Source organism: Arachis hypogaea, chromosome 13, assembly GCF_003086295.3.
Source record: "Arachis hypogaea cultivar Tifrunner chromosome 13, arahy.Tifrunner.gnm2.J5K5, whole genome shotgun sequence".
NCBI classification, from domain to species: Eukaryota; Viridiplantae; Streptophyta; class Magnoliopsida; order Fabales; family Fabaceae; genus Arachis; species Arachis hypogaea.
The window spans coordinates 137,790,432-137,805,226 of record NC_092048.1 but is presented as its reverse complement, the minus strand read 5'-3'; the positions used below and the strand labels follow the sequence as shown (position 1 = coordinate 137,805,226).

At 35.9% G+C, this 14,795-nt stretch overlaps 3 protein-coding genes across 3 annotated transcripts; 2 read left to right on the top strand and 1 right to left on the bottom strand.

Annotated features, from left to right (window-relative positions):
• Positions 1-1,478, top strand: LOC112791962 (uncharacterized). Its single transcript, XM_025835022.3, has 2 exons — positions 1-695; positions 1,202-1,478. The coding sequence occupies exons 1-2, from the start codon at positions 162-164 to the stop codon at positions 1,289-1,291; spliced, it is 624 nt and encodes a 207-aa protein (XP_025690807.1). The 5' UTR covers positions 1-161; the 3' UTR covers positions 1,292-1,478.
• Positions 1,479-2,683: 1,205 nt separating this feature from the next.
• On the top strand, positions 2,684-8,544 carry LOC112791961 (serine/threonine-protein kinase VIK). The gene is made up of 11 exons (XM_025835020.3): positions 2,684-3,295; positions 3,381-3,455; positions 3,555-3,671; positions 4,301-4,395; positions 4,925-5,045; positions 5,135-5,214; positions 6,233-6,292; positions 6,500-6,621; positions 6,707-6,792; positions 6,877-6,992; positions 8,050-8,544. The coding sequence occupies exons 1-11, from the start codon at positions 2,987-2,989 to the stop codon at positions 8,174-8,176; spliced, it is 1,308 nt and encodes a 435-aa protein (XP_025690805.1). The 5' UTR covers positions 2,684-2,986; the 3' UTR covers positions 8,177-8,544.
• A 953-nt stretch (positions 8,545-9,497) lies between these two features.
• Positions 9,498-13,113, bottom strand: LOC112791960 (transmembrane emp24 domain-containing protein p24delta9). Its single transcript, XM_025835019.2, has 4 exons — positions 11,580-13,113; positions 11,245-11,454; positions 9,902-9,978; positions 9,498-9,785 (listed from the first exon to the last, which is right to left on the bottom strand). Exons 1-4 carry the CDS (start codon positions 11,805-11,807, stop codon positions 9,641-9,643), a joined length of 660 nt encoding a protein of 219 aa, XP_025690804.1. The 5' UTR covers positions 11,808-13,113; the 3' UTR covers positions 9,498-9,640.
• Between the last annotated feature and the right edge of the window lie 1,682 nt (positions 13,114-14,795).

The window sequence follows — 14,795 nt, the reverse complement described above, 5'->3', positions numbered from 1 at the left end:
ACCAAAATTACAAAGATATTTATCCACAAGGTTGATGCAGATATTTATGATCATCAAATAGGGATTAAGACATGCAGAAAATTGAAAGAAGATCTTTGTATTCAGTTTCAGCTCTAATAAGAAGTGATTGACGCTTTGCACAAAATTGAACTCATCATAGAATGGATAACAGAGATTCAGAGGACATCAACGAATGGCAAGAAATAGAACCAGGTCTCAGATGGGGCATGGTGACGGTCAACGATGACTACCTTCAGGTTCCCGTTGACCAATCCTCTTCAACTGACGACCCTCCAATTCACCATCAACAAGCATCATCGTCAGAAACTGTTTCGACGGCGGCGTCGGAGGACGACAACGGAGCTTCGTCGCCGTCGTCCGTTGAAGGTGATACGGCAGTGACGGCGGAGGCGCCTGCACCGTCGGATTGGAGGATTAGGGTTGCGAATGAAGGAAGGAAGCTATTGAAGCTGCGGTTAGAGGCTGCGAGAAACGGCGTCGTTCGTGTGGCTTCCATGGTTCGTGAATGTGTGGTGTGTGTGGGTACGTTTTGGTCAGTCACGTGCGTGTTTGGAGTGGCTGCGGCGGTTCTGGTTGCGGTGGTTTCCGTGGGGTTTCGGCGGCGGCGGTGGAGGAGGGTTGACCGTCGACAGAGCGTAGAGGAACTGGCAGATCTTTTGAGGGAGAAAGACGAGGTAAGTGTAAACATTTCTACGGCAAAGAAAGAAAAATAGTATTATTTGTACAATTAAATTCATATCTAAGGATATTTACCAAATTTAAGCATGTCAATAGATGAATAAATACAAGAAGATTAAACTGTTATTGATTACAAAATGGAAAAGTCTAGGGTTTAAGGTTTAGAGTACAGCACTTTTATCTTTTGATCTAATTAAATAATATAAACTTTAGATGTGTGTATTTTTTAACTTTTAGATGCATAACATTTTAATTTTGTGTTTGTATTGACTTTTTTTTTTTCTAGCACTAAGTTACACCACTGATAAAGTTAGTTGGACTAATTCTTAAGTGCTTCAAATGAAAATTTTTGCTTAGTTAGTTCATCTCATTTTGGCACAATTGTTTGTCAGAAATAGATAATGACGATCCATTTTAACAGATGATTTATTGTGATCCGCCCTTACTTAAAAGATATACGGTTAATATGGAAGACAGTATCCTAATTATATATCTGGTGCAGAAAATTGGGCAACTGTTGATTCAAATTGCACAATTGAATGAAGCATTGTCCTCACGTCGCAAGGTTCCAGTGCTCCGAATCAGCAGCTGAATATACATTATTGCAAGGCCAATCAGCCTGATGAGTTTTGTAGTGCTACTTTGGACTTTACACTTTAGTTTTCTTCTTTTTATATGAAAAACTGTATGTTATGGCATGAAACTTTGGCCATATGTCAACGTTACATTTTAAGAATCTTATATTCTTATATAAATAAAGTTCTATTTGTTATCATTAATTTGGTAGTTATTTTTTTCCCTGCACAATCTATAAGAATCAATAGTCAATATATCTAACCATTTATTACGTTTTCCATTTTTTGTGTTGATCGAACTGCTTTTTTTGGGGGTCGTGGATATTGTCATACATTCAATCACATGACATGAATGGCTCCAGTTTTTTTTTTCTCTTCAGAGTTTATATTTTTCTATTAATTCATCCATTAGTATATTGATAAGAGAGGCATATGTATACTATTGTTGCTTAATGGTTACGTTTAAAATTTGGCTTTCACGTGAACTTTGAAAGCTATTCTAGAAACCACCATTCTTATTAGAATCCAAAATTTGTGCACAAATAAATTTGTGAATTTGTTATATAATAGCTGTGGGTGGTGTCGTGCCTCACCAAAGAAGGAACGCCCTACTATTGGAACGTTTCGAATGAGGAATATCCGCTAGCTGCTCCTGCTACCAATACCATGTGCCAAAACTTCAGTTGGTGTCACCAATCTGCAGAATTTCCTATCGCACTTTTTCTTATTTGTGGGCTTTATTATTAAATAACGGCAACCCAGAACAGTTTACTATATTATATATGGCATTAGATATATCATGTAATGTCCGTTAATTGAAGTCAGATCTCATTCACTATTGGTCAATTTTATGGTATCTTATTTTAATGTCTAAATTATTTGACTTTTTTAAGTAAAAAGTTAAATATTTAAGATTTATCAAATATTATTGATTTATTTATTTTAATAAAATAGACACAATATTAAAAGTACCATAGAATTACCTTCACTATTTTAGATTTATCAACTTCTTCCCGTCAGTAAAAAAACTATTTATCAGCTTTCGCACTTGTAAAGGGGTAATTATTCAATATTATATATAAACTTTTAATACTTTGATTTACTTTGGAGCAGAGGAAGTATATAAATTTAATTATTTTTTAATATTCTGACAGTATAAATAAATTTATATTATTATTATCTGATTAAAATTAATTTAAACTTTTAAAGTTGAGTTACCCGCTGACGTGATAATGCATGAAAATAAGTAATTGTATGAACAAAAAGTTCATTTCTGCGAAATTCTATCCTAATTCCTATGACACGTGAATTATAATACATAGCGAGAAAAGTCAACGTCACCTTTTATTCTTTATGTTTTTGACAACTAGGATAAGAAAAAAAAATTAAAGGAAAAAAAACTTTACTTACTGGAATTAAAAAATAAAAATAGAGATGGTTTATCTGCTATCTGGAATGAGTTGAAATGTACCATTCTACTGCAAGTTGATCCCTTCCTTTATGAAAGATCTCATTTGAAAAAGGTTACAGGATCTGCATATATAAAGAATTGAACCCCACAATGCAGGGCAAAATTCTTGTTTCCTTGCTTCACACTTGATCTCACTATATAATATATAAACCCCAATTTCCCTGTTTCAGCTCATTAATATTAATAAATAAGAATAGTACACACAAATTTTAACACAAGCCGTCACTTCGATTCCGGTATCATGAGCTCCGGCGGCGATTCTTCCGGCGGAGGAAGCAGCAGCTCTGCCAACGCCGACAACAAGGAGAAGGACAAGCAGAAGGAGAAGGCTAGGGTGAGTCGCACCTCCTTGATACTGTGGCACGCGCACCAAAACGACGCCGCTGCGGTGCGTAAGCTTCTCCAGGAGGATCCTTCACTCGTCAAGGCAAGGGACTACGATAACCGTACTCCTCTCCACGTCGCCGCACTTCACGGCTGGCTCGACGTCGCTAACTGCCTCATCGAGTACGGCGCCGACGTCAACGCTCAGGATCGCTGGAAAAACACCGTAATTCAATTCAATTCAGTTCTCCGCCCTCCTTGATTATGATTTGTGAGAATTATGAGATTTAGGTTTTTCTTTTGGTGCGCAGCCTCTTGCTGATGCGGAAGGAGCTAACAGGACTTCGGTGATCGAGCTCCTGAAAACTCACGGTGGATTGTCTTATGTGAGTTCCATAACTTCCGTTACTTTCTTGATTTTTGTGCAATGATTGATGGAAAACTTGAATGCGTGAATGTGGATGTGGTTTTTTATGATGATGCAGGGGCAAAATGGTAGCCATTTTGAGGCGAGGCCAGTACCGCCGCCGTTACCGAACAAGTGTGATTGGGAAGTTGACCCTAACGAGATTGACTTCTCTAACTCCTCGCGTATTGGAAAGGTTTCTCCCTTCACTTCACTCCAGCTACTACCTTCTCTTTGTTTCAGTGCCAGTGTTCAATTGTCCCTGCATCATATAAAACTTAAGCTATGTTTCTGGCTTTTGGTCAGTTCTATTTTTGGTTGTTTTGTTCTAATACCCTAGATGATAGTTTATTCATTGAGAATTGACATTAAATTCTGTGATGCTTCAGTAGCTAGGGTGAAAATCAGAAAACACATGAACTCGCATTAATTTCAGGTTGTCTCTGTGCTCTTGGCATTTCGTTGTTGTTTGAGTAACTGATCACCGAAGGGAAGTTTTGTGTGTTGAATTATTTAGGACCGAGTTATGGAAAGAGGGAGAGGGAGATAGATACTTTGTTTATTTTCAGTTGCTGAACTTGTATTCTTGTATGCATGAAGTGTTTCTTGGTATTATTTCTGTCTTTTTGCTAGCTTATGTTCATTCTTTTTCCCTTCTATGCACAATGTTTCTTGATGGTAGCTTTGTTAGTAGCTGCATGTTTTCTTTCTTCCGTTGTATGCATGTATTGTTTCTTGCTGTTTCTTTGTAGGGGATATCACCTCACTTGTATTTTTAAAATTGAGCTACCAATAAACTATGTTGGCATATGATATCTCATGCAGGGATCTTTTGGTGAGATTTTAAAAGCCTATTGGCGTGGGACTCCAGTTGCTGTTAAACGCATTCTTCCATCTCTTTCAGATGATCGATTGGTGATGTGAGTCTCTTTCTCGCATTTCTAGCAATTTCTCCAATTTGGTTGCTGCTAATTTCTGGTTATTTATTATGTGAATGTCTTGTGATGCCATGTGGTTGATAAACCAGTTAAATTTAATGTCTAAGGATTTGCTGAACTGTTATCTATCCTATATCAAGTCTTACATGAGGCTATGGTGAACATCTCAACAAGTAATTGAACTATTTTCGCTGAGTGCATTTTGTCTGGTTAAATTTACTTCCTATTTAGGGCCAAATGATTTCATTCTAAACCCTTTTGATATTTGGATCTTATGCCTGTTAATGATGAATAATCAAAACTAAAGAAAGGGAAGATTGAGGGAGGGACACACACACACACACACATACTTGTGAGTTGTGATTAATCTGGTACTCATGCAGTAATAACTAATAAACCATAATATCTCTCTGCCCCATCTTTTTTATCATCTTATGTATCTGACTTATTTGTCTCTTTATCTTTCATTCTTTGTCTGTGTTTATTTTGTGTGTGTTGATTTTTCATGCAGTCAGGACTTCAGGCATGAGGTCAATTTGTTGGTGAAGCTTCGACACCCTAATATAGTTCAGTTTCTCGGAGCTGTTACTGACAGGACCCCCCTTATGTTAATTACTGAGTATCTAAGAGGGGTATGTGAATGACTATAATATGTTCCAGTTGTTGACTCTGCATCCAGTTTCTGGCCTAAATGTTGAACTTCTGTTTCATTCATTGATAGGGTGATCTTCATCAGTACCTCAAAGACAAAGGTTCATTGAGTCCTTCAACAGCTGTCAACTTTTCCATGGATATTGCCAGGTATGATGCCTTGCCTTCCTTTTCCTTTTTACTTCTGCTATAGTGCTATTCTTGATACCAATTCACAAAAGATAAGTTCATAAATGAAGGATAAGAAATCATCTTTTCTTTTAATAATTTAAAAATAACTGAAAAAGGAAACAGAATGAGAACTACTTGGCTGAACAGTTTTGGTCAAGAACTATGACATTGTGCTCCAACTGTGGATGCTACTTCACCACATTTCTGAAAGAACCTTTCTCTTTTATTTCTTTTAATGCTGCTCAAATGCAGGGATTGGCACCTTCAAAGATGTCTAAACCTACTTATCAAGAGTATTTTGAATGCTACTACTCAAATCCCAATCCCATGAAAGTTTGGGATTCCCCGTAAATGGACATATTGTCCAACCTAATGCTTACACTCCTTACATCTCACTGCTATCAGTATGCAGTGAGCTGTTTACCTTACCATGATTTCTGACTATCAACCAAACCTTCATCCTAAGCATTAGGATATGCTACAAAGCAAACATTAGAAGACTGGTTTCCAACAGATATTACATGGCTGTTTTCCTGTTAAGAGATATGGAACTTATCTTTTAATTCTAGTCAACCTTTATTTTACCAAGGGAGTTAGGGAGTGGGAGTGGGAAGCTGAAGTGGGAGGTGTTAAGACCTCCACTTAGAAATTGCAAGTGAATGTCAAGCAAGTGAACTAGCTTTTGTGTTAGTAGTACAGGGCTTGCAAGGAATTAAGCAAGTAAACAGCTGCGTGTGGAAGATTATTTCACAAGTTGATTTGAGAGATTGAGATCTTTTTTTATTACCGATGCCTCAGTTAAGTAATCTGAGCAAATCTTGTTTAGGAAGATGTCCCCCAGAAACTGCTGATGTATAGCTTTACCAATTTCAGAGCAAAGCATCATGTATTTATCATGCTGAGATCATGGCTTTAAAAAATGTATAAGCATTTGCAGAAGTCAGCTTCCCTTAATCAAATCATTTCAATAATCTATATTTGTGGATATTTTCTGCAGAGGCATGGCCTATCTTCACAATGAACCAAACGTTATAATTCATCGAGACCTAAAGCCAAGGTACGTTGGTCAATTGCCTCCTATATATGAATGTATCTTAGCATGGATGACCTGCCACAGACAGTATAATCTTTATGATATATTAATTTTAATTTTTAACAAATTGAAACAGAATTTGGTTTTCTTCCTAGATTTACTAAGAGCATGCAGCTGGAATATCGATTTCTTTATGCTGAAATTGAATTTTGTTACATGCTAAAATTTCAGGAATGTTCTTTTGGTCAACTCTAGTGCCGATCATTTAAAAGTTGGGGATTTTGGATTGAGTAAAATTATCAAGGTCAAAAATGCTCATGATGTATACAAGATGACCGGTGAAACAGGGAGCTGTGAGTATTCTTTGAAATTATTTTAAATTAATAGTCATTCAGATGCAAAATTTAATATAATTTCTTTTTTCTTGGATATACAAAGACCGCTACATGGCTCCTGAAGTTTTCAAACACCGAAGATATGATAAGAAGGTTGATGTGTACTCCTTTGCAATGATTTTGTATGAGGTAATTCAGCTTGCTTAAACATAGGAGTTTCTTGTGATATAAATTTGAAGCTAGTTTTGATTCAGTTATCCTCGTCTCATTTAGATGCTTGAAGGTGAACCCCCTTTTGCAAGTTATGAACCTTATGATGCAGCCAAACGTGCAGCAGAAGGACACAGACCTACTTTTCGGGCAAAGGGTTATACCCCCGAACTGCAAGAGTAAGTCATATATTTCTTCAATCCAATTTCCTAGCACCCAAAGTAGAGATTCAGTTCTGGACATGATATCAGACTCTTTGACCAAGGGGTCAAGCATTTCTGTTGTTACCATTATTCACATGGTTGACCTTGAAACTGAAAAGGATTTTTCATTTTTTTCATGACAGCAAATGTTTGTGATATAAATCAAATTTAGGTTTTCACCTAATAGCTGATTCTCTCAAGAGAGCAAGGTCCTTTGCAGTTTATTTTAAAAAAAGCCCAACTAGTGGTAGAAAACTTCTTGCTTAAATTTTTGTGGATAATGTGGTTACTTTTACTTCCAAGTACATAAGATAAGGGTATCTTAAAAGTGGTGTCCTCAGAAGTCCACTAGCCGATTCTTATATAAGTACATACTAAGATTCTTCTGATTGGGATGTTGTTTACAAGTCATGCCACCTACATTTAATTATATACTTGACATTAATTCTGGCATCCCGTTTGCCCAAATTCTGACTAAGGATTGATTTCATCACTTTGCTTGTTTATTGCATTCTTCTATAATGTGAACCGCCCCCCCCCCCCCCCCCCCCCCGAAAACACAAAAAAAAAAAAAAACTGATAGGCCGTTACTGTGGTTACAGTATTTCCCTGAATTCCAGGCGTCATAGTTTGTTGTCTCTTCTTTTGCTTTTACACTGAGCCTGTGAGCCAGCATGCTGTCAGTGAGCTGATCCCACATTTTTGCTCTTATCATCCTTCCTGACACATGGAGAACACTCAGAAACTATACGCTTATTAAAGTTACTATTGAACTTTTCACATGAACTGATCAACTTAATAATCAACTTCTGTATTCTTACCCTCCTTTCATACATGGAGATCATTAAGAAACTACATGCATATTCTTGCTGCTTAGAACTTCCATTTTCATCAAATATGAACCAGCTCATTTTTTGCATCAGTACAATTAGAGGTTCTAGAAGTTGCAATCAGCATACATTTGTTTTGTTTACATAAACCACTTTTGGCCTTTAATAAGTAATATCATGATCTCTGATTTGATTGTTCTTAGGTTAACGCAACAGAGTTGGGCTGCTGACATGAATCAAAGACCTTCATTTATAGATATCCTTAAACGGCTTGAAAAGATCAAGGAAAATTTACCGTCAGATCATCACTGGCATTTGTTTACTTCATAATTGTCTAATAGCAATGATATGTCCAGAAATTCAGATTGGTTTATTGGCCAATACCGTTCCGGTGGTTTGGCTTCTCTGTTATTGGATTTATGGATTGGTGGAGCCAACGGGAAAACCTAAAAAGTCACCGGTGGTTAACCAACCAATATCAACTGTTTTGTATTGTAATGAGCGGGAACAGGCGATGTTGATATTTTTTTCTTTTTTCTGTGATTTCTTTTCCCTATTGCTTTTTTTTTTGTACCTTTTATTTTTCTCTCATTGATGCTCCCGTTCCATTCAGTTTAGCATATGATAAGTGTAATAAGTTGTATACAAACTGTTCGAGGAAATAGGCCAAATCATACTATCCGCTATTCGATGTTTTATCTTTTGTTTAAAATCTACTGCGTCCATCCTTGGATATATTTTACCAGTTACAAATTCATGTTGTATAGATACCAGCATCATGTCTCAGATTGTCTTAGTAGAAGTTCTATTTTGCTGGTTTCACGTGATATTTGATGAAAAGTGAAATAATGCAAACAACGGATTAGGAAGATTATGAGCAAGTAACCCCAAAACGCAGCTCCATTCTTATAATAGTTAAGCCACAAAATGCATGTCGCAAAACATATTAATATTTTAAAAAGTATATTTTTATTAAAAAATAATAAAATCTCTTTTTTTTATTCATTTAAACATGTTTACTCTTGTCAATGAGTTATAGTTCAAATGACATAATCTTTCCATACTCATTTAAGAGGTTACGGATTCAAGTCTAAAATAAAACATAAAAAATATAAAAAAAATATTTACTTATTTATTTTTGCAGATCCGTATCCGATTCTATTAGTGTACGGGTCGAATACAATCAGTGTACGGGTTGGATACAATCAGATCACCTTACAGATCATATCGATATCACAATTTTCAAATTATGAACACTCGTAATTATCCCATAAAATATCAAATAAAAAAGTTATTCTCGTTTTATCTTTTGTTAAAAAATTACATAGCGGACATTTTACATTTCAGTTTAAACAATATTATCACCTATAAGTGTTTGGAAAAGAAAATGATAATAATTTAAATATATGTTTAATCCTATTTGCTGATGTTATATTAGCATTTTAATTTGCCACCTCCACACTTAACAGAGCACATTGACTGCAAAAACTAAAATAGAGACTTTAAATTTTAGAGCAAAACTACCAAAAAAAAAAGGGAAACTAAAATAAAAACCAAATTCATAAAGCAGATATTTTATTGAGAAAGGTTCTCGGATTGAAGAGCATAAACATTTGCTTCGTTTGGGGTTTTAAAAAAAAAAAAATTCAAGTTGACGTAAATTTGATTTGCATTTATCAAAGGTAACATTCTGAAAGACTTTACAGAATAACATTATGCTTATGCTCTGGATAAATTAAGCCGGTATATGTTACAAGAGTACACTAGAAACATGTAACAGCTATTAGCAAAATTTTAGATTAGTTTCTTTTTCTCAAAGAAGGACTTCAAGTGCCATAGCTGCAATCCTGCTACTGATAGGCACACTATGAGCGAAAGCAAACTCAACCAGAACATTCTTGTATTCGTTGTTCTGTTCAGCTCCTGCATTTCTTCTTCCCTGGAAAAGATATATAATGTAAATAAATAAGAGAGCATGAACAATGCTTGTTAAAATATACTGCCAATGTGAATTGAATTAAGAATTTACAGAAAAATTTTGTCATGGTTTTTAACCTTTCGCGAAGATAGAACATCTCGTCGTGAATGGAACTAACAGTTTCATACAGCTTTTTTAGCTCCAGCTCCATCACCTGGTAAATGTGAATGAAATCAATATAAGAAATTTTACTTGTATCAAACATAAGGGGAAACAAAATAAGCAAAAGACTAGTTTTAAAAACTAATAGAAAGATCAGTGTTTTCATTGGTTGGTATATGTTTCAAATCAAATGACAAGTGGGTGAAACGAGGAGGGTTTGGGCACGTCTGGATTAACTCAAGTATAGGGCAAAATATACAAGGAAGGAAAAGCACATAAATATTTGGAGTTCAGCAACCAACTCTCCCGATATTGATTGGGCTTGTTGCAAACATTTTACATAGCCAGATATACTGTTAAAAAATAAAAAGAGGAAGGTTGTGTTAAGCCTTCAACAGCCAATGCAAAGCATTGTTGAATATTTATGATATGGAGCTGGAGTTTAGCAATCATCATCTGGGAAAGTCAGTCATGTCGAGAAATTTAAGCCCAGAAGAAAGACACCCCAGAAGAAAGACACCATCGGCACTTAACAAAACGAAAATGGGTTTTGCTAAGGACACTAAAAGTTTACAAGGAAAAACAAAAGATGAGTTATAGAATAATATAAGAGGATATTTGCAAAGATGATTTATTGTCACCATTTGATATACCATTAGTCGAAAGTTTACAAGTTATAAGCTCAAAAGTGCAGTTCTAAATCTGTATCTCTTGTCCCATATACAGATACATATACCTTCTTTTCCATTTTCTTTTTTGGATAAAATACCTAAGCAAGCTGAGCTTCAGCTCAGATAGCATGCATTCTCACACCAGTATACGTAAGTAATAGAATGACTAAAAAAAGAGAGAACAACCTTGCATTTCCTTTGGCTAATATGTGCAACACAATCATAAACACTAAATTAGAAGCACAAATTGATATCCAAAACTACTTCAATTACTTGTTCAGTCAACTGAGTTTATCTATAGAGCACACACAAAGAACCAAGCATGCTTCCAACAAAATCATCTGGAACTAACACAAGCACACTACAAGGCAACCTATCCTCATAATCTTAACATAGCCAAATATGCCACTTTCACATAACAGAACATAGATTAGCTGAAATCAGCTCCCCTAAGAAAATCATTTCTTGTATGACATTCAGCTGGAAACTAGGTGGAACATAAACAGTATAGGGGGCAGAAAATCATCCTAGACATGAAGGGTATCAAAAAGAAACAATACTCAACTCAATAATCGATTAATGTTAGGAACTTATTTATCATACAGAGGGTTAAGTGATACACAGTATGATAGAAAATAGTAACTCACATCAACTTGACCTTTCTTAGCAACATTGGACCAATCCTTGGCAGCCACACCGGTCTTCCATTCAAAATCAACTGTCATAGTTGTGGAAGGGTTAGCATCCGCAGCCCAAAAACATGTCATGTAATCTCCAGCTTCAACTGCCACAAACGCAAACCCCCCTTGCTGAACTTTTTCTCCATAGTGATAGTTGTTCCCATAAGACGATGTTACCTAACCCCAATAAAAGAAAAAAAATTATTTAAAAAAAATCACCCCATTAACTAAAAACAGCTCAAATTGATCCAAATCACAAGAACCCAATACTGGGCATGGAAAAGTTTGGATTTTTATATTACCCTAACGGTGACTCTGTGTGAATCAGGCAAAGGGTAACCGTCGTTGTGGTTGACGACGGAGTACTTTCCGACGGTCATGGAATTGCTCTTGATTTCCTCGGAGATGCATTTGGTATGACTGGATTGGAGGTCGAATCTGAGGGATTCGATCCTCGGAGAAGAGAAGAGCAACGAAAGGAGAAGGAGAGAGAGGTGCAAAAGAGGCTTAGGGTTCGAACAAATCATCATCGTCGTAAAAGAAAAGATGCGGTGGAAGATTGAAGATTCGGATGAAGATCAAAAGTGGTGAAGTGTGGAGAGTTGCGAGAATTAAAAACGGGGCATTCAATTCAAGTTTCCAACTAAACCAGCAACGAGGCTCGTCAAACTCTGGTGCCTACGTGGTCGCCTTTCATTGGAAGATACACGTATCATTTTTTTATTATATTTTATTCGATAAAATTTGTAATTAATGCTCAGTTCCTTTGACTTCTCTAATTTATTATAAGTAAAAATATTTTGAGATTCTTGCGATCAATAAAAAAATTACAATTTTTATCCTCGAAAATGTAAAATATTAACAAAATTACCTAAAAAGTAAAATTAATATTATATGCATGAAATATAAATTTTATTAGACAAAAATACTAAAATTTTAAATTTTTATTAACTCTTTGAAAAATATATTTAGTTAAAAAAAAGTATAAAAAGCCAACTCCACTCTTAAAAATAAAATTATATAATCGAAACTAGAAAATAACCTTCACGCTAATTTCTCACAATGTATCTATAAGTCACTATTTAGAGCCACCACTATAAGAGGTGAATTTGTCCGAAGAAGACATTTAAGATTGCATGATCTAAAAAGAGAGGATGACCAGCTGATTAAAGCAAAAAAAAAAGTGAAAAAGAATAATAAAGGAAGGAGTTTTTTAGGAGAATCTTCAATGATCCCAAGGGACGAAGAATGGATGCATGGGGATACAGAGGAGAAGCAGAGTAAAATGTTTTTCAATAAGTCTTTTAGTGCAGCTGTAAAAAAAAGTTGTAAGCTAGTAATGAAGTTTGAAAAAGATGACCCTTTCTCAGAGTCAGAAGAAAAAGACTCATAGAAGGATCAGGTCATGAATTGTGAGCAAAACATGGAGAATGGTCAGACAAAACAAATAAGTCAAAGATCAAGAAAAAAATCACAAGGCCCAGATATCATAGTTGAGAAGATAGATGGAATCTTTAATGTAGTGATAAACGATATAGGGCTGAAGCAGTTGAGGAATCCCTGGTGAAAAACTTTGATTTTCAAGCTTCTTGAAAGGAAAATCTCCTTGCTAGTGCTCACCATAAGACTTGAAGCAATGTAGAGCAAACAAGAGAGCATTGAAGTGATAGATATTAGGAATGACTATTTCATTGTGAAATTTTGTTCCTAGGAAGACTTGGACTATGCATTAACTGAAGAACCCTGGAGATTCTTCAATCATTATCTAGCTATAAAGTTATGGATGCCAAACTTTAACCCTATTGAAGTTATAATAGACAATATAACAGCATAGGTAAGACTTCCAGGCTTGGCTATAAAGTATTATAAAAAAGAAGTTCTGAAAAAAATAGGGAACATCCTGAAAAGAACATTGAAAGTCGATACAAACACAACACAGAAGAGTAAAGGAAAGTCTGCAAGACTATGTGTGGAGTTAGACCTAACTTCCCCGCTAGTGTCACAATATGCTATTAATGAGAAAAGATACAAGATTGAATATGAAGAACTTTACAACTTACGCTTCCAATATGGAATGGTAGTCCATGAAAAAATAAATTGTCCATAGAAAGCTTAGACAAAAAAGAGTAAAAAAGGAAAAGAGGTGACGGTTGAAGGAGAGGGAAGCCATAGAAGACAAGAGAGGCCTCAGAGTCCACGTGAGGAGGGCAGAAATGGAAACGCAAAATATGAGAAGGGTAAGAAAGTAAATGTAGAAGAGGACAGTGCGTACGGACCATGGATGGTCGTACAAAGAACGAATTGTGGAAGGAAAAAAGCAAAAGTTGCGGGTGAAGGTAGTGGAGGTGCGGATGGAGCATCTAAAAGGAATCAGAATATGGAAGGAGGTACTAGGTTTGCTATTTTGAGCGAGGTGGGAGAATCCCCTATTATTGAAGAAGGTCCTAATGTGAATAAAAACCATTATACAAAGCCGATCGCAATAAGAATGTCACACAACACATCCCCAATGTTTCCACAAAGAGTAAAGAAAAGAACCCATTACAAGGAACCTTAGTAGTTGGTTCCTCCCAAGGCCAACAAACCCAACCCTTGAACATATCCTCTAATGCCTACATTAAAGCTGTCAACCAAGTCCAAAAAACACAGCCCTTTAATATATATACTTTTGCCAAGCCAAGCTCTAATAATCTGACCCAAAACCAAAACTAAGTTTTTCTTCCCATTTCTAAATCTAACCTGGACAACAACCAAGCCCACAAGAGCGACCCCACACCTGTTTTAATCCAGAAACCAAGCCAAGAGTACAACTCTAACTAGACACAACTCAATAACCACCCTGACTCAACCTTCAACATCAGGAATAACCCTCTTACCAACCTTGGCCCTAACCTTTCTTTTGACTCTTCACCCAAAAGCCAACCCTTAAACCTTTACATTTCCTCTAACATGGAAGACAAAGTCATTCCTGAAATAGTGGAACCAGATGAGGTCATGGACGAACAACAACAACCAGACCCGAAGCCTCATGATCTAAATTCCATCAATACTAAAGTGTTGATTGAAACAATGAGACATTATGAAGAACAAAGAATTACTTCTAACCTACCACATGCAATTCTAGTGCAAAAAGGAGAGGAGAATGTTCCGATGAATGAAGAAGCAGTAGTTGCCATGCATGAGGATGAAGAAGCCATGTAGATGGAAGATTAGGTAACCCTTTTGTTGCTCTCTATTTTCTATGAATATTCTGGTTTGAAATTGCAAAGGAGCAGCGAGTAAAGTGTTCAGCCATACTCTATTGGAAATGATGAGAGTCAATAGAACTGATATTATTATTTTATTAGAGACAATATGTAGTGGTTATATGGTGAGAACAGTGATCAGAAGATTGAGATTTTCGTTGTTTCATATAGAGGAGGTAGTTAGATATAGTAGAGGTATCTGGATTTTGTGGAGAGATCAGGACCTTTCCATAAACATAGTGCATTCCAAAATTCAATATGTTTACACGAAGG

What these genes read in the sequence shown, in the direction of transcription:
- LOC112791962 (XM_025835022.3), top strand. Translation starts at nt 162, where the DNA reads ATGGATAACAGAGATTCAGAGGACATCAACGAATGGCAAGAAATAGAA. An exon ending in TTTTGAGGGAGAAAGACGAG is followed by an intron (nt 696 to 1,201) that starts GTAAGTGTAAAC and finishes TATCTGGTGCAG; the next exon opens with AAAATTGGGCAACTGTTGAT.
- LOC112791960 (XM_025835019.2), bottom strand. Translation starts at nt 11,807, where the DNA reads ATGATGATTTGTTCGAACCCTAAGCCTCTTTTGCACCTCTCTCTCCTT. An exon ending in CTAAGAAAGGTCAAGTTGAT is followed by an intron (nt 9,979 to 11,244) that starts GTGAGTTACTAT and finishes CACATTTACCAG; the next exon opens with GTGATGGAGCTGGAGCTAAA. An exon ending in ATGTTCTATCTTCGCGAAAG is followed by an intron (nt 9,786 to 9,901) that starts GTTAAAAACCAT and finishes TATCTTTTCCAG; the next exon opens with GGAAGAAGAAATGCAGGAGC.
- LOC112791961 (XM_025835020.3), top strand. Translation starts at nt 2,987, where the DNA reads ATGAGCTCCGGCGGCGATTCTTCCGGCGGAGGAAGCAGCAGCTCTGCC. An exon ending in TTTTCCATGGATATTGCCAG is followed by an intron (nt 5,215 to 6,232) that starts GTATGATGCCTT and finishes TATTTTCTGCAG; the next exon opens with AGGCATGGCCTATCTTCACA. An exon ending in CATCGAGACCTAAAGCCAAG is followed by an intron (nt 6,293 to 6,499) that starts GTACGTTGGTCA and finishes CTAAAATTTCAG; the next exon opens with GAATGTTCTTTTGGTCAACT.